The sequence below is a fragment of the Anastrepha obliqua genome, chromosome 5 (assembly GCF_027943255.1).
Source record: "Anastrepha obliqua isolate idAnaObli1 chromosome 5, idAnaObli1_1.0, whole genome shotgun sequence".
Lineage (NCBI taxonomy): Eukaryota > Metazoa > Arthropoda > Insecta > Diptera > Tephritidae > Anastrepha > Anastrepha obliqua.
Window position 1 is genome coordinate 57747940 of NC_072896.1, and position 24533 is coordinate 57772472.

Sequence of the window (24533 nt, forward strand, 5' to 3'; positions counted from 1 at the left end):
TCACCACAAATAATCTAGCTTCTGTTACGCTTTTTTCAAATCCTGTGTTTCGGAATTCTTGAATCCAGCTACAAAATGAACGTAAAGTATCAATAGCGACTTGCAAGTTGACTTGAACCGATTGCCATAGTTTACTTATATTGATTACACGTGTAATGCAACAAAAAACTCAAAAGTTGACATTTCCTTTAGGACTGCTTCACTGTCGCTTAGAGTTTCGGAATCATCAGTTTTATTTTTCGATGACATTATCAAATTTTAAAAATATTGCTTTTACTGCTTCGATTCTACTCTCCCATCTCGTTTCAGACAGAGTTTATAAAGTCAAATTTAATTTACTTTTTACTATCTCCCACGCTTGCTTGACTTTGAAAACAGCACATAGATTTTATTGATAAAGCCGAAAAATGTTTTAGCTGTCGTTGAAGAGTTAGCTGCATCTATCAAAAGTAAATTCCAACTGCGGCATCCGCATGGTGTGAAGAATGCTCTTGGATTTATATTCTTGTTCTGATACCTTTGTTAATTTCGACCATATTGGCGCCATTTTCATATTCCTGTCCTCGACAGTTTTGGATATCTAGATCATTTCTTTCCAGTTCTTGTAATGTTGATTTTGTTAAATACTCTCCTGTTGTCAATAAACCCAATGAAATGTTCTTCACAGCTCCGGTATAATTTCGTTAATAACTAATTTAGACATTAAAGTAATTAATTCGTTTTGGGTGTCGTGGCTCAGATAATGTTGATTAAGTTGTTTTTCATTAATACGTTTCATATGCTCCCGTAATGTCGGATCATATTTAGATAACAACTTAACTAAGTCTAGAAAAGTGCCAGAATTTTTACTATCGTTCAATTTCAAGGATTCTCGATGAGCTCTAAACGCCAAATTGTGTGAGGCCAAGTAGTTTATTATATCTATCAATCTTTCAAACAAATTATACCAATACTTTTGGGATTCCCTAATCAATCTCTCGTTATCCTTATCTATTGTTTTACCGTGTTTGATTCCTTTAAAGAGTTCCATCCATTTCATCATGCACTCCATGTGTCCTTGACTTTATTCATGTCTTTGCAGTATCCGGCTCAGATCCTTCCAATCACAACATCCTTCTTTCTGTCTGCAAATGTGAAAAAAGTCTACATGGAAAGCTATGAACTTTATCTTGGAGTAAGTTAACCATCTGCGATGTTGCGTTTCGCCGTTACTCAATTTTCTAGTATAATGAAATTTAGAAAAATGTCTTTTACTTTGGTCTTTTGGGCAATTTTCATCAGATTTATCTAGGTCTTGATCGGGACCGTTTTGAATTAAGTCATGGCGCTGCGCATAATTTAGTGGCAATACCCACTTCCCCGGATCTAGGTCTATTAATGGCTCGCTTAAATGAACTTCTTGCTCTTGATTTTCTGACTCACACATATACTCACTTTCTAACTCTTTATTGGATTCAGAAATTTGGGTCACAGCAGATTCACTCGATGTTAAAGGTAAAGTTGTATCAGAAATTTGACTAAACGTTTCATTGAACTGTAGCTGATTCTGTTTCAGAAAATAAAGATTCATCACATGACTCTGAAGCAGTGGCACCTGAATAAGGCTTTTTAAGAAATTTCATCATACTGGAACTCAGAGCTTGGTTGGATATAACCGTTTTAGCCTTTCTTTTTATTTTTGATGCACCGGATTCCCATTTTCTCCCTACATCTCTGGGTCCTCCAGACATGATAACCTTAAATATTTTTTAGTTAATTTTGGTAAAAACTCAATCTTACAGGATACAGATTATAAGAGCTGGTTGATGATTATTACACAGGGAGGTCCTGGATAGAGTGAAAATACAAAAACCGTGGATTACGATACATACCCGGAACATTTTTGTCAAAATTTTTGTCGGAAATGAAAAAAAACGGCTATACAAAATTTACGAGACAGCTGCCAACTTTGTATCATCATCATCATCTCAACCGGTAGGCATCTACTGCTGGATATAGGCCTCCCCTAAGAGTGCCACCTGGATCGGTCGCGGGCCGATGGTCTCAATGGTAATGGTCTCAATCTATGGTTTTCGTATTTGCACTTTATCCATGACCACCCTGTATATGTATGTACGTACATGCCATAGATCGAATATTTTTGTTTTATAGTCACTATTAAGAAGGCAAAGTTAAATAGGTACCTACCAGCCTACTTATTTTTTTTGAATACGTAATGCAAAAACAACTTATTATCAGAAAGGGAGAAGTGAAATAATTCGTTGTAGGTACCTATTCATTCATATGATTTTCTACTTATTGTAGGAACACCGCACGAGATGTAGGTATGTATGAAAAAAGAACTCTGTGAAAATAATTGTTACGAATTTTGACGCATACAAAATATACTCGAAGGCATTGATCGAGAAGCGAAATATAATATTACTATTATTTCGAGAAAAAACACTAGCGCAGGTTTAAAAATAAGTAGGTAGGTACTTTACTTATCTAGGTAAATATAAAATCGAATATATTTCTTAATTAATATTACGAGTATTTACGACTTATAAAAAATAAAGGTAACTATTGATTTTGACGAAATAATTTTTCTTGATCTCTCCGCCGAAAGTACGTTCTTTCTGGCCGCATTTGACTCCAGGAAGAGCGACTTTTGAGGCCTGCTCGAGCCGCAGCGCGCTCTAGCAGATTACAAGACTTTCGTGGCCGGCAGTCCAGTAATATACATGCTAGTGCGGCCGCACTAACTGTAGAACCGATAACTCAACACGAAACCTTACAATACTAGTCGGTGCATTATAACCTGTTTGTTATCAAAATATTTAATTTGAAGAAAACAGAATCAATTGGATTATTCTCAATAGCGTTTAAGATTTTAATATTCCAGATAAATTTTTTATTAGTAAAATTATAGCTCACGTGAAAGAAAATATAGTATATAATGTGATAGAAAATTTGAACACTGCACTTTTAGTAATTGCGTATTCAATATCACATCATGTAATTGTAATAAGGAAAATAATTCTTAAGTTCTAAAAAAATAATAGTATGAAATGTTTTCTATATTATTTAATTAAAATTATTAATAAGAATGTGATATTGTTACTATGTATATTATTATAATATTGAAGTTACTTATATTAACGATACCATTTTGCTTAAAATAATAATAATGTTATTTGTCAACAATTTTCTTTTTCGGAGTTATTGATATGCGCCCCGACCAGTAAATACCCCGGCTAAGCCTCGGATTTGCAAAAGTCGGGCGCCGCCCCCTCCCTCGCGTTTGTAAATCCTTGCAAGTACGTACTTTCGGCGGGAGATCAAGAAAAGTAGTATACTACCCACGTCCAGAATATTGGATATCCTCGGCTTCATCTCGGCCACCATCTCACACCCGCCAGGAAATCCAACTTTCTGGCCTTGGATTGTAATATACTATCGTTAAAGTCGTTAAAAAGTTGATATTGACTTACCTTAACATTAGGTATGAAATTAATAACAAATAAAAAGAAACTTTGCGCTTGCGAGTCTGCAAGTTGCCGTATGAAGATAATTACTCTCACAGACAAATGATGTATAGATAAATAAACTAAACAACACGGGGATTCCCCGTCCAGAGTCTCGTGCGCCGTGCGCGAAATCGAGCGTTTTAACACTACCGGATAATACGATATTGGTATCGGACGCTCATAATGAAGAGCACACACACACATTATGTTTGTATATATGCTAAATTAAGATCTTTTGCACGTATAACTGATTTATTTATTGCATTTATAGGTTTACCTACACCCATGAATTCAATAAATAAATAAATGATAAATGCCACACACATTACTTACAAACATTTTCACCATATACAGATATCGTGTCGAGCAGTGTGTGTGAGAACACTCATTAGGGCGAAGCCAGGATGATTGGCGAAACGAAAATAAATAGGTATGTAACTCGTTTTTCTGCGAGGCCCCCTCAGGCGCGAGGCCGCCGGCGGTGGCCGACGTCGCCGACGCCTAGCGCCGCCACTGCGTAAGAACAAAGCGCAATCGTTAAAGATTCAAAATATAAGTATTAACGTTTTTATTTAATTATTACTCTGGCACAGTTCTATTTTCAGGTACAATGTGTATATTAATTACACTTCCATTAAAATGGCAAGCTAGCCACAAACATTTTGTCAATCGCCGTAGGTATTGGAACTAAGTCTTCGATCTTAAGGTAAAAAATTCTTTGCAAACCTTGCATGCTGAGTGATCTTAATTCAGGTAGTATTCCGAGTAAGCGACTAAAATGATACGATCCTCTTTGATATTTTGGATTGGAAATAACATAATCTTTAAGGCTTTCAATGATTTTCAATTGGATATCTTCAACTTTTCCAGGTTCTTGAAGTCCATGGCGCTCTGTAAAGAAACCAATTTGATTACTACTTTTAATTAGAGAGAAGAAAAATTGAGGAACTTGTTTACATATTGGCTAGAGTATTACTTATGTATGTACATACATCACATATTAAGTAGAGTATATAAACTATTAATAGATTTGTTTTGTGTTAACAGAATATTAATTAGCAATGGTGTTTATTCATTAATAACTTCAACAACATGACCCCAATTTTGAACCTGTATTTAATGGTATTTCATTTCAGACAGTCACAGTTTGTGCCACCGCATGTTAATTTAGGTCCTTTATAAATTCCTCAAGTTTTTTTTTTTTTGAAGTGAAACTTCTTTAGCGGCGGTATGATATTTGAGCGAGAATGGAGAGTGAATTGGAAAAAATATAACGTTTAGAGATTTCGTTACGCGAGAGAGAAAAAAAGATACAACGTAGAGAGAAGGAGAAAGAGAGCTATACATTTTCTATACCTAAGACATAAGCTTCGTTGTAAGACAGAGTATACAGATATATAACATAGAGAGAAAGAGAAGGAGAGCTATACATCATAATGTTACGCGACAGAGAAAAAATCAGAAAAAAAGTTGCTGGTCATGTTGCAGCGCATAATATCAGTAAAACAGCGGTACCAATCGGACGATGCACATCAACAATCCCGCTTAACAACACAAAACAATTAACGCTAAGCGATCACATTTACCATTAGTTTGTGCTTATGCGACGACCATTCACAAGTCTCAGGGAAGCACGTATTCTGAAGTTGTTTACGAATATGATAAAGAAACATTCGCAATCATTAGTTTACGTTGCTTTATCACGAGTCACTTGTATTGTAAGCTTGTGGATTATAACGAACGGAAATGATTTTAGATTCTACCATGGTCGACGAGCATCAGTCAGTATGTCTCAATTACAAGATGAATTCCGGAGACTATCGTTAAATAGACTGGAAAATGTGGATAAACAAATAATCGATTTCATAACTCAGAGAAGAGGGCTATCTGTATATACTCTTAATTGTCAGAGCCTACGAGCACATTCCGCAGATTTAACAGCCTCTGTCATCCGCAAATCGAGTATAGTACTTTTGTCCGAAACTTGATTAAACGATAACGAGGATATTAGTATACCAAATTTCAATTGCGTCATCAAATATAAGCGACTAAACGTTAAAACTGGCGGTGTGGCAATCTACCACAATCAAGATGATAACGTAAATATCGTCACACCAAACATGGAAATGACTGCAAGGCAGTCTCAGTCAAATTCATCAACAGTCACACCAGTTGGCAATGTTTGTATTGCAGAACGTCAAACGCTGAATGGAAAAACTATTGTCATAGTCGCCACCTATAGCTCACCGAACCAAAACCTTGATAACATGATATATTTCATTCACCGCTCACTCCTGGTTTACAGCCTCGCAGGTGCAAATGCACCGTGACATTGTGGGTAACTACAGGGCCGATGAACTAGCGAGAATCGGCACCAAATTGACCGATGAGTACATAGACAATGATATAGGCATACCTTTACAAACATGTAAGCTACTTATCCTTGAAGAAATCGTAAGAACAGACACAAAATGGGCAGCATGCTCAACACCGAAGGGGACGTTTGCTGAAACAGTGTAATTTGCGCTGACACAGGAAACAGCAGCTCTCTTGAGCAAGCCAGTACACAAAGTCCATCGGGTTGATATTGAAGAGCCTACCTCGATGGCGGAAACCATGAGGAAAGTAATCCATTGCTCAGTTAAGACGAAGAAGCTCGTATTTAAAGTGTTACAACTGCGGTAAGACCGGACATATAGCCCGCAATTGCAGTATGCTACGAAGCCAATTGAAGACGACCCCAGGAGAAAGAAAGCAAAGCGCTGAAACTGACAATAGTGCTTCCGATGCACAGCAGACGTTAAACTAAAACGAACCAAATCTAAGGGGCGAGAACTGGTTCCCACAACTGAATACACTGCAGTCTTTGTCTCGCAAATTGGACTGAAAAGTAACAACTTGACGATAAGGAGAACTGTAAATGGTCCCAGATTCTTATTCTTAATAATTCAACGAACTTCATCATCCGGTCTCATATGGTAAATGGTAATGAGGAACTTTAACACTATAACATTCGTCCTCCCCGGGAACGCGTTAGCATATCTTCAAGGAGGAGCCGCGCTTATGACTATTGATACAACAGGTTCCTGCGTCCAGGTTCTCCCTTCTGTGGGCGTATGGAGACTTTACGCTATCAATAGTATTCACTCGTCCCACAGCCTTTTCAAGAGGCTGTGGAGGAAATGAAACATCAGAGTATGAGCAATAGTCCGATACTCACAAACTATTGTCTTGTCTTCAGTTTGGAACTGTTATGAATGTTTGACTCTGTATCTGTCGTTGGTTTGTCTAAAACAGTTCATCTCCACTGCAAAGATACACTTAATAACAAACAAATGGACTATATCATAAACTATTTATAAGGTTTTTTCCCCCTATTCAGTTGCAACTGCTGCTGTCGTTTCTGGGTTTTCCTCTCCCCGTCAATGTGGTTGAGCCTCATCCTAACTATAGCCGCGAATGTTTTTGCGGCGTCCCATTTAGTGATTGTCGAGCACATACTATATCCTAGACAAATCTTGTGTAGGATGGCGGGTGTTCGAATGCCTTCTCCAGCATTGCTCGTTCTTCACTGAAACGCTTGCAGTGAAAGGCCACATGTTCTGCCCTCCCAACTGTATTCGAGCAACTCGGGCAAAACGGGCTGTCGGCCAGCTGGAAAAGGTGTAGATATTCCTGGAATCAGTCCTGTTCGGTGAGTATCTGAGTTAGGTAGTAGTCAATATTGTTATGCTTCATATTCATCCACCCTTCAAGATTTGATATAAGTTTGTAAGTCCACCGGCCTTTGGTGGATTCACCCCTACGTCTTTGCCATTCGACCATCGATCGTGTACTTTCTACCGCCTTTTCTACTACGGTCTGTTTCACTCCTTTTACTCCCTATAGGTGATACAAATTCATCGCATGGATGGAGATACGATAGAGTCCATCACAGTCGATATGAGTCGTCTCCTCTCTCCTTGCGTACCACCTATGTTAGGTAGGATTCTTGTGAGTGCGCCATCAACAGCCACTGCTTTACAATTAACTGCTGCCAAATGATGCTTGAAACTTAGACTCGTGTTGAGCATGACTCCGAAATACTTCATCGTTTCCTGGGGGAATATTTCATGGCCGTCAACCATGATTCTCATAATCCCTCTTTACTTCCGCGCGCTTATAAGCATGGCCTCTGTTTTCTGGACTGCCAGCTCCAAGCCCACACTACTGAGTCATCAACGATGCTGCTGCATCGTTATATTTTGCTTCCAGCTGATCTAGCCGCTTATCTACAACTACCAACGCAATATCATCAGCATATCCTATGATCTCTACCTTATCGGGAAGTTTCAATTTTAAGACCCCGTGGTACATAACGTTCCAAAGTGTTGGTATCAAGATCGATTCGTGAGGTACCCCACCAGTAACTTCATACTTTTTCAGCCCATTATCAATATCGTATTGTAGAATACGGTTGCTGAAATAGCTTCTGATGACGCGCAAGAGATAACATGGCACTTTCAAAAGTTTTAGAGCTAGCAGTATGTTAGGCCATGTTGCCGAATTGAAAGCATTCTTTAAATACAATGTGATGGTTGCGCAATATTTCATGGAGGTGCTTCCCCCGCTGATAGCTTCCCGAGCTATGTTTGTGATTATTCGGATAGCGTCCACTGCTGACCTTGTTCGTCGGAAGTCGAACTGTTTTTCATCAATCCCCTGGGGCTTTCTAGGTTCTCCTGCAGGCGATCGCATATGCAGATGGTTGGTCAGGTTGCTTGCCTAGTTTAAGAAGCAGTACCAAGCGTTGCAATTTCCATCGCTTCGGGAAGGGCAAGCACTGTATAGGTTGGCGAATGTGTGGGGTTTAGCCCGTATCGCGGCTTAAAGTGAAATGTTAGGAACACCATCTGGGCCAGGTACCTTACAGTCTTTTACACGTTTTAGTGTGTTTAGCACTTCTTTCGGTGTCACCGGAAGCACGTTTGCAATTGGTTCTAGGTCATATTGAAAAGAGATTTGGTGGCTCCTGAAACACTCAGGCTAAAAAGCCCATTGTATTTAGAGCTCTAGAAAGAGGGTAGAGAGTTAAGGGGGAAAGGAGAAAAGTATGACAGAAAGAGATAGGACATAATAGAGAAAGAGATAGAAATAGTTAGTCCGTGGGAATTTCCCAGATTCTTTGCTAAATTTTAAAATATCCTCCTAAATTGCATACATAATTGCTGATCCAATTCATGATTCCTGCAGAACTGACTCCGATTATTGGCTCTGGCCCTTGTTGGGGAACCGCATATCCACGGTTGGCCAATTCATCGGCAATTTCGTTTTGTAAACACCGGAGTGCCCTGGAACCCTTATAAGTACAAGCCTGTTTTAGAGATTAAGCCAGAATTAAGCTTCTTCTTACATTCTTCAAAAATATTTGAGGTTTGCTTCGCATTCTCCAGGCCCTTCAGTGCAGCCTGACTGTCACTGAAAACTCCAATCTGTTTCCCGCTCCATCACCTCTGTATTATCCATTCAGCTACTTTTAAGACATCAAAAATTTCTGTGTGGAAAACAGTTGTCATTTCCCCCATAACATAATGATACTTATTACCATCGTTTAAGTACCACCTGGCTCCAGACCCTGTTTCATTCTTGGACCCATCGGTAAAAACATATTCATCAAACCTCCCTGAATACATTCTGGATTACTCCATTGCGTGAGCAATGACATCAAATTTTCTTCCAAATGAAACTATGGGTATCAAGTCGTCTTAAGACGCAGTGGATACTGCTCAGATAACAACTTAAAGATTTCTCTGTGTCCCTAAGTTCCGTCTTCGTGCCAGAAACCATATTTATGGAGTCTACGCATTGCTTTTATTGCTTCCTGTTATATCTTAAGATCCAAGGGGAGCAAATCATAACATAAGCATAACATTTATAGCATCGCCGGAAGTTGTACTGATGGCACCCGTAATGCATAAACAAACACTTCTTTGGAGCCTGTATAGTTCCCGGAGTGTGGACTTAGCCATGCTATATCGCTACCAGACCACCGAGGTGTCTTCCAAATAAGAATCTTATCCAAGATTACTACTAGATATTTAACTTCATCGGAAAGACCAAGTGCCACATCTTTTAGTGTTGGAAGGCTGAGTCCATCCAATTTCCGTTTTCTCGTAATCAAAACTATGGTGGTTTTGTTCGGATTGACGGAAAGACCTTGTGTCGTGCACCAGTTATCGATTTTGTCCAGAATCCTCTGCACTTTCGTGCAAAGCCTCCTTAGGGATTTATCCGATGTTAGCGCACAGACATCGTCCGCATATACTTGGACATAAAAACCAAGTTCCTGTATCTCCGCTAGTAGAGAGTCTACTACCAAGCAGCACAGCAGCGGAGAAAGAACACCCCCTTGGGGATATCCTTGCTTGGCCCTGACGATGATTAGTTCGTCACTGTTCTCACCAGCGGTTAACAGCCTCTCAGAGAGCATGGAATATATCCATTTTACAATGGTTTGATTAACTCCGTATCGTTCGGTAGAAGAACATATCGAGCCGAAAGTGGCATTATCAAAAGCCCTCTCAATGTCCTCGAACACGCTCATTGTGTATTCGTCAGCTTCCAGCCCGGCTTCAATCTTGCTAACAAAATCATGTAAGGCTGATTCACATGATTTTCCACTCTCTTCAGCGTGTTGATTTCTACTAATTGGACTTCTCGGCAATACCCCCATTCGAATAGGTTTCTCCACCACTCGTTCTAGACTTTTCAACACGAACGATGTGAAACTGATTGGTCTAAAACTTTTTGCTAGGAAGTAATCGTCTTTTCCTGGTTTCGGAATAAATACTACTCTTACGCGTCGCCATTGGGATGGTATATAACCAAGTGCAAGACAACCTGTGAAAATCCTTTTCAGGGCCTCAATCAGCCTGTCTCTTCCTTTCTTAATTGTTGCTGGATATATTCCGTCAGGTCCAGGGGACTTAAAGTTCTCAAAGGAAGACAATGAAAACCTTATCGACTCTTTTGTCACTATCCGACGAGCAATATACCAGATGTACCTAGAGGTTCTACCGTTATTGTTCATGCCACTCTCTACTTCAGAGAGTGTTCTACAACCCGAAAATGGTTTTCGAGTAGAGTATTTAACGTTTCCGACTTGGAAATGGTGTATGAATGGAATCCAGTCTCACTGAGCGGTCTAGATGAAGGACCTTACAAAGCATCGCTATTTCCCTCATTTCTTCGACGTTAATGCAGAAATTTCAATACTGTACGATATCTGGGGGTGATTTTTGATAAAAAAGTATCTTTTTGCGATCATGTAAAGTGCATACAGGAGAAAGCAAATTTGGCAGGAACTCGGCTTTCATGTCCAAGCATATGCGGACGACGTCTGTGCGCTAACATCGGATAAATCCTTAAGGAGGCTTTGCACGAAAGTGCAGAGGATTCTTGACAAAATCGATGATTGGTGCATGAGACAAGGTCTTTCCGTTAATCCGAACAAAACAACCATAGTCTTGTTTACGAGAAAACGGAAATTGGATGGACTCAGTCTTCCAACACTGAAAGGTGTGACACTTGGTCTTTCCAACGAAGTTAAATATCTAGGAGTAATTTTAGATAAGAAGCTGACTTGGGAGACACACGTTTCACTGAAGGTGAATCGTGCATTGAAGATTTTTCAGCAATGCCGTAGAGCCTTTGGCAAAACTTGGGGTCTGAAACCTGCTGTGGTCCTATGGATATACACGGCACTTATCAGACCAATCATCACTTACGCTTCTGTGGTCTGGTGGCGACGGAGCATGGTTAAGTCCACAATCCGGGAACTATACAGGCTGCAAAGAAGTGTATGTTTATGCATCACGGGTGCCATGAGTACAACCTCTGGAGATGCCCTAAATGCTATGCTCGATTTGCTCCCCCTGGATCTTAAGATACAACAGGAAGCAATAAAAGCAATGTGCAGACTCCATAAATATGGTCTCTGGCACGAAGATGGAACTTCGGGACACAGAGAAATCTTTAAGTTGCTGTCGGAGCAGTGTCCACTGTTTTTGGCACCTAAAGATGACCTGATACCCACAGTTTCATTCGGAAGGAAATTTGATGTCAGATTTCCATTGCGTGAGCAATGGAGCAATCCAGGAGGCTTGCAGGGAGGTTTGACGGATATTTTCTTTACCGATGGGTCCAAGACTGAAATAGGGTCTGGAGCCGGATGGTACTTAAACGATAGTAATAAGTATCACTACGCTATGGGGGGAATGGCAACTGTTTTCCAAACAGAAGTTTTTGCCATCCTAAAAGTAGCCGAATGGATAATCGAGAGGAGATGGAGCGGGAAACAGATTGGAGTCTTCAGTGACAGTCAGGCTGCATTGAAGGCCCTGGAGAACGCGAAGCAAACCTCAAAGATTGTTCAAGAATGTAAGAAGAAGCTTAATTCTGTCGCAAGACAAAACAGGCTTGTACTTATATGGGTTCCGGGACACTCCGGTGTTCAAGGAAACGAAATTGCCGACGAATTGGCCAACCGTGGATCAGCGGTGCCCCCACAGGGGCCAGAGCCAATAATCGGAATCAGTCCCGCAGGAATCAAGAACTGGATCAACGATTATGTAGGCAATCTACATAAAGAGCGATGGTCCGGTCTAGAACGCTGCAGAACTGCAAAGTGTTTTGTGACAAGTCCGAACAGAAAACTGTCAAACTTTCTACTAAAACTTAGAAGGAAAGACATTCGGTTGATGGTCGGCATCATTACAGGACACAACCCATGGGGTCAGCATATGACCACCATTGGAATCATCGAGGACCCGGTATGCCTGTCATGCTTGGAGGAGGCGGATAGCACTGAGCACTTTCTCTGTGAGTGTCCTGCCTTTGCTAGAGCGCGACTACGGGTATTGGGTTCCGATGTCATGGGAATGGGTAATATTCGTTCTCTAAAACTGGAGGATATTTACAGATTCGCCAAGGAATCTGGAAAATTCTCACAGGACTAACTATCTCTATCTCTGTTTCTATTCTTTCCTATCTCTTTCTCTGATACTTTTCTCCCTCCCTCCTTGACTATCTACCCCCTTTCCAGAGCTTTAAATACAATGGGCTTTTTAGCCTGAGCCACCAAATCTCCTGGTGCTCCTTGGCTCGACCTTTTCAAATTCAAATTCAAATTTGGCGATTAAAATGTTATATCCCCTAATAAATAGACGCTCAGGCTTAAGTGATGAAAATAAACTAATAATTTATAAGTCTATATTTCAGCCAATAATATTATATGCCTGTCCAGCCTGGAGTAATATCGCAAAGTCACATGTTAAGAAACAGCAAATCTGCCAAAATAAGGTGCTCAAAATGATACTACGACTCCTATGGCATTTCTCCACCAGAAAACTTAATGATGAATCAAAAGCTAAGATTTTGTCAGATCAAATACAAAATTTGACTAAAAGATTCAAAATTCGTTCCAGTTTTTCGGACAATCTGTTAATAACTGAACTTTCTTAATGTTCAATTAGGCCGTGGTACTTAAATGCGTATAGATTAACCCTAGCTTGTAAGATGTAAAGCGGAGGTTTTTCATAGTAGTTTTTTCCTTCGAAAAAAGAAAAAATCGGTTAAAAAACCGAAACCTGTGATAAATATATAAACATAATGATGTAGAATTAAGATTTATATCATATTCTGTAAATTGTGCGATAACATAAATATTGTAACGTTTTTCTACTTAATAAACTCTTATCTTCTATAGGATTCAAGTTTGGCTTTCCGTACTTTTTTCTTTTATTCTCTCTGTGTAAGTCGATGATAGGTCCAGTCCTCTTCTCTTTCGGTCTTTAAGGCTTTATCAAGAAGTTTTCTGGACCGTACACGAAGTTTTGACAGTTCAGGGTTCCACCAAGGAACCGCTTTCTCCTGTCTACTTTGCCTGAGTGGGCACAGTTAGTCAAAGCAATTGATTAAAGTACCTTCTAATTTCTCAGTAGCATCTTTAATCATTTCTATTGATTTGAGTTTTTGCAGGTTTGGTAATCGCTCTGTTACAAAATCACCATACCTGTCCCAGTTCATATTTCGAAGATTCCTACCGGAAGGTATTGATATTGTATCAATTCCCAGTCGGAATTCGATAAGGCGATGATCTGAAAGAGAGTCCTCTTCCAAAACTCGTCATCGGTTGATTTGATTTCCAACTGACCTATTGGTAAGTGTTAAATCAATCACTTCTTGTCTCCTTTTGGTGAATGACCAAATCAGATGACAGGATAAAATCCTGTAACTTCAGACCTTTAAGGTTGCATTTTTTGCTTCCCCATAGAATGTTCTGTGAATTTGCATCACAGCCCACTATTAGCGCCAGATTATTGGATTCTGCATATTTGACTACTTCTCTTAGCTCCCTCGAAGGAGGTGGCATTAAAGAGTCGTAGACTGGTAGGACGAAACTATGATAGCTTCGACACTGTTCCCAATCTTCCAGTACTTTATTTTTGCAACAATGATATATCTGGAGCATATTTCTTTTAACATCGAGTGTTGGATCAACCTTGGCATGATAATAGAATCTCGCGGTCTCACACTCCCTTCACAATGTAGTATTTCTCCCCACGACATAGCGCCTAGGCCACAGATACGCTTGTGACATACCCATGATTCTTGTATTAGCATTATGTAGGTCATATTCCTCGTCGCTTGTTACCCCCTGTGGGGAAAAAGCGCCACTGCTATTTATTGTACTAATTGTGGAAACGTGGGCTGCGGTGCTCTAGGCCCTTTTACCTTTTGCATGACCGTTTTACATGCCAGACCCCAGGGGTCAGTATCTGCACCATCTCGCATTTGTTTAAAGCAACGATTTTTGCTTTCTCTTATTACTTTTTTCAGCACCTGCTGTCGTGCGCATACTCTGCCTGAAGCCATTACAGATTGGTCGTTGACGCGCTCTTGTTGATCTTCTTCGCGCCTTGCAGGCTTTTCTCATATCAGCTATTTCAGAAGGTCACCAGTAGGCAGGTTTGCGTTTGCCAGTATGTCTACATCTGGACATCGATGCATCACAGGCGGCTTCTATCTGGGCGGTTATATGTTCCGCCATACCGTCCGCACTCATGGCGGAAGGTAGGCATCATCCCATGCCGACCTAAAATTCTCGGTATTCAAGGCCGTTTCTTTCCATTTTTGTCCCGTCTTCCATTTTCCAAAGCTTCGCCCATCCTCCTGCATTTCTATTATTATGGCCGGAGGTCACGATGCGTGTGTCGATCCTCCACTTTACTCGATTTGCAGGTACGCGTCTGCAAATACCAGATCAAATACCAATACAAGGTCTATTGCCGCGAAATTTTCAGAGTCCGACATCCAACTGTGAGATTAGACGTTTTCGTAGTGCTCGGAAGAAAGACCAACATCCACATTATTTTCAGCAAGCCCTTGCTGTAGTAGGTCTTGGGCTTCTCGACAATGGTTGGTATTAAGTTTCAATATCTTCATGCTTAAAGTTTGAGTACCGCCTCCTGATATCGAGGGCATTTGACCCTTCCAGCTGCGTCGCCGAGCACGCATTTTTCACCGTTTTTGCACGTTGCTGCAAGGGGTCCTTCCATTCCACACCATCTGCAAAGCTCCGTACGGTATTTTTCTTTGCATGCATTCGATACGTGGTCGAACGCCCAGCATTTGTAGCACCATATTGGTATCCTTGCCGCGGGAATGAGCCTTAAGTGGTAGATTGACCCCCAATCATCAGGACCAACTCAACACGAACTAAAAGGGAAGCCCCATATGGGGATTGGCTAGCCATCCATCCGTTTTACGGCGTATTTGGTGGCTATTCTGTGATGCGAAGACCACCGTACCGACAAAGATTCCTTGTTATTCCTAAACCCCTGTCATCACATTATTTTTTATCCTTGTCCACCCTCTAATCCAGGGTGTTATGCGACACCGTGCCCATTAGACGGTTTGCAGCTGTCGGTTGTATTTCAACAGCTCCTTCTAACACCGAGTCGCTTTAGGGAGTAACTGTGGCATTGCCACGGCATGGGGCGCTGCCGTGGTGGACCGTTTCAATTCCCTTTTATATCCATACTATAACTTAAGGAACAAAATTTCCACTGTAACGGGAGCAGGTTTTAGTGGTCGCAATGCTACTGCCAAACATACGCAGTGCCATCGCGGAGGTGCCGTTGTCCCCGAAGACTCGGACCACAAAAAAAACGGGAGCACAAATAAGGAAGAGGCTCTTCAGCGTTCTCCGGCTGGGTCCAATGGTGCAGCTCCGGATAGCAAGAACAGGCCAAGGATCACGCCCGATAAGGAGAAGCTGGAGGCCAAAACTCGGTACAAGACCGCGGTCAAAGTTTGTGACCGATTTGGCATCAAGTCCAACCTGACAAAGTAAGAGGAGGAAAGGTTGGCTTGGGCCAGAGAGGAGATAAGAAATGGACGGGCCTTCTACGCAGCAAAACCACAGTTCGCAGCCTCCAATCCGAAGTATGCGAACAAAATTGAAGAAGAACTAGCCATCAAGAGACAGTGTTCTGCGGATAGCGAGACCTCAGTGCCATCGAAAAAGCAGAAGCACAAGCACGAGATGGCTAAACCGAAAAACGGAGAGGAGGAAAGACCTACGACGTTGAAAGCAGCGGCAGCGGCCAGTGAAATTGCCCAGAAACACCTTATAGTGGTACTCACTGACTGTAGTGACAAGCTAGGGAGAATGTCGCAGGAACAGTGGAAAGTACTGGAAACCGTATTTACGAAAATGGACGCAGAGCTGAACGCACCCACGACTGGAAAGTGTTGAGTGTGACAGAACCAGCAACTTCTGATGGAGGCCAGGACTACATTGGCTCTAGATGTCGCTCTAGTCCAGGAACCATGGATAGCATCGAGCAGCATAGTATCCGGTCCAAAGTCACATAACTACAACACCTACATTTCGATTGCAAAGAATAATGTAAGAACAGCGATAATATTCAAAAATGGTTATATTGATCATAACATCTCTTCAGACGAGACGCTGCTGGAGGGCTGCAAAAATGAGACGTTACTCTCTCGGTCTTGCTATATGCCACTCGAGGAAGAAGCCCACAGATAGAGCTTCGGAAGTTGGTAGAAACAGCTACCAGAAAGAAGCATGCTCTGGTGGTAGGAACTGACGCAAACGCACATCACACGGTCTGGGGTGGTGCGGACATAAACGACCGAGGTGAATCACTATTTAACTATAATCTTCAGAGTAGCCTAGAAATACCTAATACAGGTGAAGAACCAACATATGTTGGACCAATCTCGACGAATGTACTTGGTTTAGCACTCTACACAAGCAATCATGTTATGGTGCAGGAATGGGAAGTGTTGAGTAGACTTTCATTCTCTGATCACAGATACATAAGCTTTCAGGTTCTATTTCGCTCAAAAAATAAAAATATATGCTTTAGAAATCCTAAGAATACGAAATGGGGCCTATATAGGGATATACTATCAAAAACACTAATGATACCCAGGAAATACAGGTCACACGTTGCACTTCAGAATTGTTTGCAACTACCCTCGTTAAAGCCTATAAAAGATCCTGCCCGCCTATACGAAATACGCGGAAGGAGAAGCCTCCTTGGTGGAGCGTGGAGTTAGGAACACAAAGGCGTAGAGTACATAAATTCAATAAATTAGCCAAATTTGCTGACAAAGGGTTCTGTTGGATTCTCTTGAAAACCTAGTCAACACACATTTTCCAAGGTGCGCGGACATTATAGATAGCGAACCCAGAAAACATATTGTGCAAGCCATCCCGGCGAACGTAATTACGACTCACAAGATAGAATGGGCTATACAAAGTTTCGACCCATTTAAATCGGCTCGACTGCGTAAAATCTTCCCAGCCGTGCTCCAAAAGGTAAGCCATCTTGTAGTAGCATGGTTCAGAACGATATTTGTGGGGTGCTTGAGGTTTATTCCCAAAGCAGGAAAAAGCAATCCTCTTTACTTAAAGGAATACAGGCCCTGCATATACATGTATATACTTTTGAGTGTTTGGCCGAGCTCATCCTCCTATTTGTAGTGTGTGTCTTGATGTTGTTCCACAAATGGATAGCAGCCGCCGTAGTCGAATGGGTTGGTGCGTGACTACCATTCGAGATTCACAGAGAAAACGTAGGTTCAGGCAATGACAAACCTTTGAGTGTATTTCTACCATGAACAAGCTCCTCATAAATACAGGCCCATTCTTCTTATTCTTAATTGGCGCGATGACCGCTTACGCGATTTTGGCCGAGTTTAACAAAGCGCGCCAGTCGTTTCTTTCTCGTGCTAACCGGCGCCAATTGGACACACCAAGTGAAGCCAAGTCCTTCTCCACCTGATCTTTCCAACGCAGAGGAGGCCTTCCTCTTCCTCTACTACCACCAGCTGGTACCGCATCGAATACTTTCAGAGCCGGAGCGTTTGTATCCATTCGGACGACATGACTCAGCCAACGTAGCCGCTGGATCTTTATTCGCTGCGCTATGTCTATGTCGTCGTAAAGCTCATGCAGCTCATCGTTCCATCGTCTGCGATATTCGCCGCTGCCAACGTTCAAAGGTCCAAAAATCTTGCGCAGAATTTTTCTCTCGAACACTCCAAGCGTCGCTTCATCGGATGTTGTCATCGTCCAAGCTTCTGCGCCATACGTTAGGACGGGCATGATGACAGTCTTGTAGAGTGTTAGTTTTGTTCGTCGAGAGAGGACTTTACTACTCAATTGCCTACTTAGTCCCAAGTAGCTCTTGTTGGCAAGAGAGATTCTACGTTGGATTTCAAGGCTGACATTGTTATGGGTGTTAATGCTGGTTCCTAAATACATGAAGTCGTTTACAACCTCAAAATTATAACTGTCTACAGTGACGTGGGTGCCGATACGCGAGTGCACCGACTGTTTGTTTGATGACAGGAGGTACTTCGTTTTGTCCTCGTTCACCACCAGATCCATTTGCTTTGCCCCTTTATCCACTTTGGAGAAGGCAGAACTAACAGCGCGGTTGTTAAGGCCGATGATGTCGATATCATCGGCATACGCCAACAATTGTACGCTCCAATGAAAAATTGTACCAGAGCGCTTAAGCTCTGCGGCTCGTACGATGCTCTCCAACATCAGGTTAAAGAAGTCACACAACAGCGAGTCACCCTGTCTAAAACTTCCTTTGGTATCAAACGGCTCAGAGAGGTCCTTCCCAATTCTGACGGCGCTGCTGGTGTTGAGCAACGGCATCTTACATAGTCCTATTAGTTTTGCGGGGATACCAAATTCAGACATCGCGGCATACAAGTAACTCCTTTCCGTACTGTCGAATGCAGCTTTGACGCGACGAAAAGATGGTGTGTGTCGATTCTCCTTTCATGGGTCTTTTCCAAGATTTGGCGTATTGAGAATATTTGGTCGATGGTAGACTTTCCAGGTCTGAAGCCACACTGATAAGGTCCAATCAGTTGGTTGACGGTGGGCTTCAGCCTTTCACACAATACGCTCGCTAGAACCTTATAGGCGATATTTAGAAGACGAATCCCATGGTAACTGGCACAAATTGCAGTATCGCCCTTCTTATGGATTGGACAGAGCACACTTAAATTCCAACCGGCAGGCATGCTTTCATCCGACCATATTTTGCATAGGAGCTGATGCATGCACTTTACCAGCCATCTTTGAATAGCCGGCAGTCCGTCAGCGCCCGTGGTTTTGTTGTTCTTTAGTCGCGTTATCGCTATTCTCACCTCGTCATGATCGGGTAGCGGAACGAAAATTCCGTAGTCAACGATCGGGGTATCGGGATCTTCATATTCTCTGTGACATGCGCAGCTATCAATATTTAATAGGTTCGATAAGTGTTCCCTCCATAATTTAAGATTGTTCTGTACGTCAGTCACCAGATCTTTGTTCTTACAGGAAAACGCCCCGGTCTTAAAACCTCATGTAAGCCGCCGCTTACCAGCTCCTCGCCGCCATGTTTGAATAGCTCAGCCGGCAGTCCGTCGGCGCTCGCGGTTTTGTTGTTCTTTAGCCGCGTTATCGCTATTCTCACCTCGTCATGGTCGGGTAGCGGAACATCAATTCCGTCGCCAACGATTGGGGTATCAGAATCTTCACATTATCTGTGACATGCGCAGCTGTCACTATTTAGAAGGTTCGAGAAGTGCAGGCCCATTAGTCTGACTTAATTTCTCTTGAAAATGTTACATTAGAGACACAATTGCGCCGGACGAATTATCCAAGGCTTAGCACGCTAACACTAAAGCGTAGAACCGGCGTTAAAATATAAGGAGTATGCTCTAGGAGTATTTCTTGATATATCAGGAGTCTTTAACAACGTGACGAAAGATGCTATTTTAAATAGTATAGACTCACTTAATGTGCAACCCGCGGTTCATCTATGGATAAAGTAGCTACCAGCTAGCAGGAAGAAAAGAGCGGAGTGGAACGATACGAGCGTTACCAAATATACATGCAGAGGTACTCCGCAAGGTCGCCACTATTATGGTCAATTGTAGCAAATGAACTGCTCAAGAAATTTTACGGAGGAGCACCAAAACTATTGGCGTATGCAGATGACATATCTATAGTAGTTACGGGAGAGTACCTGGACACCATCAGTAATGTGATGAACTACACACTTAAAACTGTACGCCAATGGACATTTCGCGCAGGGCTAGGGATAAACGTGGAAAAAACGGACATGATACTTTTCACCAGGAATTACTTATCAAAGATCATGCCACTAAAAAAGCCTCATGAGCGATGAAAATCACTCCAACGGCGGCGCTGGAAATGATACTCAGCATTCCATCTATTCACATCACTCCATTTATGGAACAACATCAAGACGCACACCACAAAAAGGGTGTATGCGCCACTCTATACTATAAAGGTGAATGTCTGTACGTTGTCCGCGCATCACTACGAAACGACAACACCAAATGACGTACAAATTTTTATACATTCATATTTTCACCCAATGAAGGTTAGAGGCATGTTTTTATGATGGAACTCCCTTCCCACAGCCCCCAGTCCGCGCCACCACTCTCATTTGTCACTAATAATCGAATATTTGCTTAAATTTAACCTAAAAAATCTTGATTTTTCCTATTTCTTACTATTTATAGCACACTCTAGACTTCATAATCCGCATAAGCTGTTTAACTATGACCCAAATGCAAAGTTCAAAAACGGTTTGAGATAGAAAGTTAATAAAAATAATTTTGCTTGATATTTTTCTGATTGGTTGTTTTGATTTTATTCAACGAGGCATAGCAACGGATGCCGGGTATTGTAATATTATGGTTATTAATAAAAAATTATTTTCTATGAAATTATTGTTTGTACTTCTTTTATATAAATATCCTAAATCCCTCAAAACTACTCCTACGTGAGCGGGACCGCGGGTTAAAGCTAGTTATATATATATTCCATCTATTGACCTTATGGCGGAAAATCTGGCAGTGAACTCGGCGGGGAGGTTAGTGGCTGCTGGAGTAATAACCTGTAGAACCTTCGGGCATAGCTCAATAGGAAAGTGGAGTTCAGGTTGCACAGACTAAATGACTCCGTACTTTAATTGGGAGAGAAGGCTTCGTACTACAATTGAAGAGGAGGGATGACACAAGGGAATGAAGCCTGGCCATAGAAATTTTCACATCTCAAAAGATGGCTCTAAAACTTTAGACGGAGTGGGAGCGGGCATTTACTGCTCAAAACTAGGGATAAGGCAACCTATCAAGCTGCCAGACTACAGCAGTATTTTCTAGGCGGAAGTTTTTGCTGTGGGGAAAGCCGCGGAGTTAGCCTACACAAGAACAAGAAAGAACTAAACAATTAATATATTCGTACACAGTCAAGCAGCAATAAGTTCATATTGTATTAAGTCCAAAAATGTTCAACGAAGCAGGGAGCCCATAGAAAGGTTATCCGCAAACTGAAGGCTGCATATCTATTTGGTACCTGGTCACAAAGGCATTATGGGAAACGAAATAGTATATGAGATAGCAAAAAGTGCTGTTAGACTACCATTTGAACAAAAGAACGAAATACCTAAACCGCTAAATACAATGTACAACGAAATGGATAACTACATGAAAAAGCTAGTGGAAGCTAGGTGGACTAATTTGACCACATGCAAAACAAAAACTGGCCCACATCGTATCAGGTCAGTCCATAAGTTCGTGCGATTTTTTAAGGTGGTTTTAAAATTAATAAAACAGATGTTTAAAGTATTTATTAATCAATAATATATTTTCCTTCATTATTTACAATGCCTTCCCAACGTTTAGGCAAATTTTTAATTCCCTGCTTAAAAAATTGTTTGTCCTTGGAGCCAAAATACCCTTCGATATCCCTTTTTATAGTTTCTTTTGAGGAGTTCTTGTTACTCATATGGGATTGAAGTCCACGGAAAAGGTGATAATCATAAAGTGCAATATCTGGAGAGTATGGTGGATGCGGCATCAGCTCCCATCCGAGGTCGTTCGGTTTGCCTAATGCTTGCCTTGCGGTATGAGGTCTTGCGTTGTCGTGGTGAAACAAAACTTTGCGTCTATTCAGTAAAGACGGTCGATTTTTGTTAAGTGCCTCATTCAGGTTTGATTACTGATGGGAATAATTATCAGCAGTTATCGTCTGGTTTGGTTCCAGAAGTTCATAATAAACAATACCGGCCACATCCCACCAAATAGACAGGACAATCCTCTTGGGTTGAAGGCCATCTCTAGGGGTTGGTTCTGGTGCTTCATCTTTATCTAACCATTGGCGTTTTCGAACAGAATTATTGTAAAGGACCCATTTTTCAGCACCAGTAACGATACGGTTCAAAAAACTTTCATTTTCAAGCCGTTGCAGCAGCTGAGAACACATATTCACTCTCTGCTGAAGGTTGGCGACAGAAAGTCTATGCGGTACCCATTTTCCCAGCTTTGAAACCAGAACCAGATGCCTGTGAACTGTTCCATGTGACGAATTTAACCTCTGAGCTATCATATCGACTGTCAAATTTGGCTCAGCTTCCACGAGTTCGAGCAAAGCGTCGGAGTTAAAGACTTCAGGACGACCAGCGGGCGGAGCATCCTCTACGTCGCAGTTACCACTTCGGAATTTTGAAAACCACTTTTGCGCAGTCCTTAGACTCACGGTATCCTCTCCGTGAACAGTGTTTATTTCTGCAGCAGCAGTTGTTGCATTTTTAGAACTTTTATAAAAAAATACAAAATATGCCTCTTATACGCGTTTGAAGATTCCATTTTATTTTTTAACAACACGTGCTTCTATCCGCGATTAAAATCACTTGTTGAATGCACAATATATCAAAGAAAATATAAATATTTCCGTTATATTCCGCGTATGCAAAAATCGTGCAAAAGCAAACTTATGGACTGACCTGATACTTACACTCTCGCGAAAAGACTGCAGAACTGTCATGGGAATGCTGCCAGGTCATAATCTATTGGACAAATGCAGTAAATGCAGAGAGGATGTTAAGGAAACTTTAGAACGCATTCTGTGCGTTTGTCCGGCATTATTAAAAACGCGTTTAAAATGCCTGATAGCCCCACTGTTTGAGGGTCTGGAGGACGTCACAAAAGCAGATCTCCCAGCTCTGCTTAGATTCGCCAAAAGCGTTGACATCCTACATGATGTCTACTTTCAGTATTCATAGAGGTCGGTTTCCTAGGTATCGGTATCGCTAGGGACCAAAAGGTCTATGCGTGGCTTAATGCCGACCAGGCTAACCTAACGTAACCTTAGGGTAGATTACTTCGGACACGTGGCATTGAATCCATCCACCTTAATGTGTCCAAGCTCCAGGACGTTTTTGGCGTCATACGAGTGGAGCGAAATGTGCATCTGTGAGTGTTACGCCTGCTTTACGACTACTATTGCACTGAGAATTTCAGCATCTGTGGTCAGATCCGGAATAAGTCGTCTGCACTGGATTGTAAAGCGTGACGAGAACTGTTAGTTGTGGTTGAGTGCGTAAAACATTTCCACAAATACTTCTACGGTCAACGATTCCAGTTAAAAACAGACCACGTAGCATTGATATAGCTACCCCAGTTCAAGCATCCGGAATGACAGATTGCACGGTGGATCGAAAGGCTGCAAAATTATGACTTCGAGATCGAGCATCGAAAATGGGAACATCAAGAAAATGCTGATGCACTATCTCGACGACATTGTGCTATAGTGTATAAGCATTGTTCCAAAGTCGAGAGATCTGAAGGGATAGTTGATATCTAATACAGTTCCAACCCGATAATGAGTAGGAACCAATTGTAATAAGAAGAAGTCAACTGAATGATGGGTAGATCCTGAAAGCGAAAGATGCTGGAGAGAGACCATCTAAAAATGAAATGGCGAAAGAAATCCCTGTAGCTAAGGCGTAATGGGTACAGTGGACTAGACTTAAAATAACACTATGCGACAGTGATATTATACTTTTATGGAGACCTAGCACAACTTGTAGGTATAGTAAAACTAAGAAAAATGGAGGAGAAATTTCCAATACACCCTTGAGTACTGCACCGTAGCATACCGTACTGTACTGTATATCTATACTCCAATATATATGATGTGTTTATACTGACACTTGTTATCATTTTCATGCTGCGAAACGCGCCCTTATTCCCATTTAGCTCAGCTATACGTACATACAAAATTAGTAAAAAAAAAGATAAAATCTTAAAACTTACACAACTCTATGAATTTTAATTCAATTACAGTCAAATATAGCTCATTCTACGCAAAATTAAATTTACTATGACAGTAGTGTACTAAAAGAATCCTCAAAATCGAATAATATCGTAAAAAATTATGTCAAAGTTGAAAAAATAGAGAAAAAATAAAAAAAATTCCAAATACTTCAGTCTACAGCCTCGTCAGTTATCATTTCCAAAAAATTGTCAACACACTGTCAAAAAGGCTTGTTTTTGTTCTTTCGAACTAGAAATTCGAAATCTACTGAAAAACGGTTTTTAGGCCATAAAATGAGATTTTGGGGGTGTATTGGA

General features: G+C 41.3%; 1 protein-coding gene across 4 annotated transcripts in view; it reads right to left on the reverse strand.

Moving 5' to 3' along the window:
- Positions 1–4099: 4099 nt before the first annotated feature.
- The window catches only part of LOC129248559 (probable nuclear hormone receptor HR38), a 41889-nt gene continuing 21455 nt past the window's right edge, over positions 4100–24533 (reverse strand). For all 4 annotated transcript variants that reach the window (XM_054888154.1, XM_054888155.1, XM_054888152.1 and 1 more), the window contains one exon: positions 4100–4400. In XM_054888154.1, coding sequence (XP_054744129.1) covers positions 4144–4400 — 257 coding nt within the window. In that variant the 3' untranslated portion in view covers positions 4100–4143. The remainder of the gene's footprint in view (positions 4401–24533) is intronic.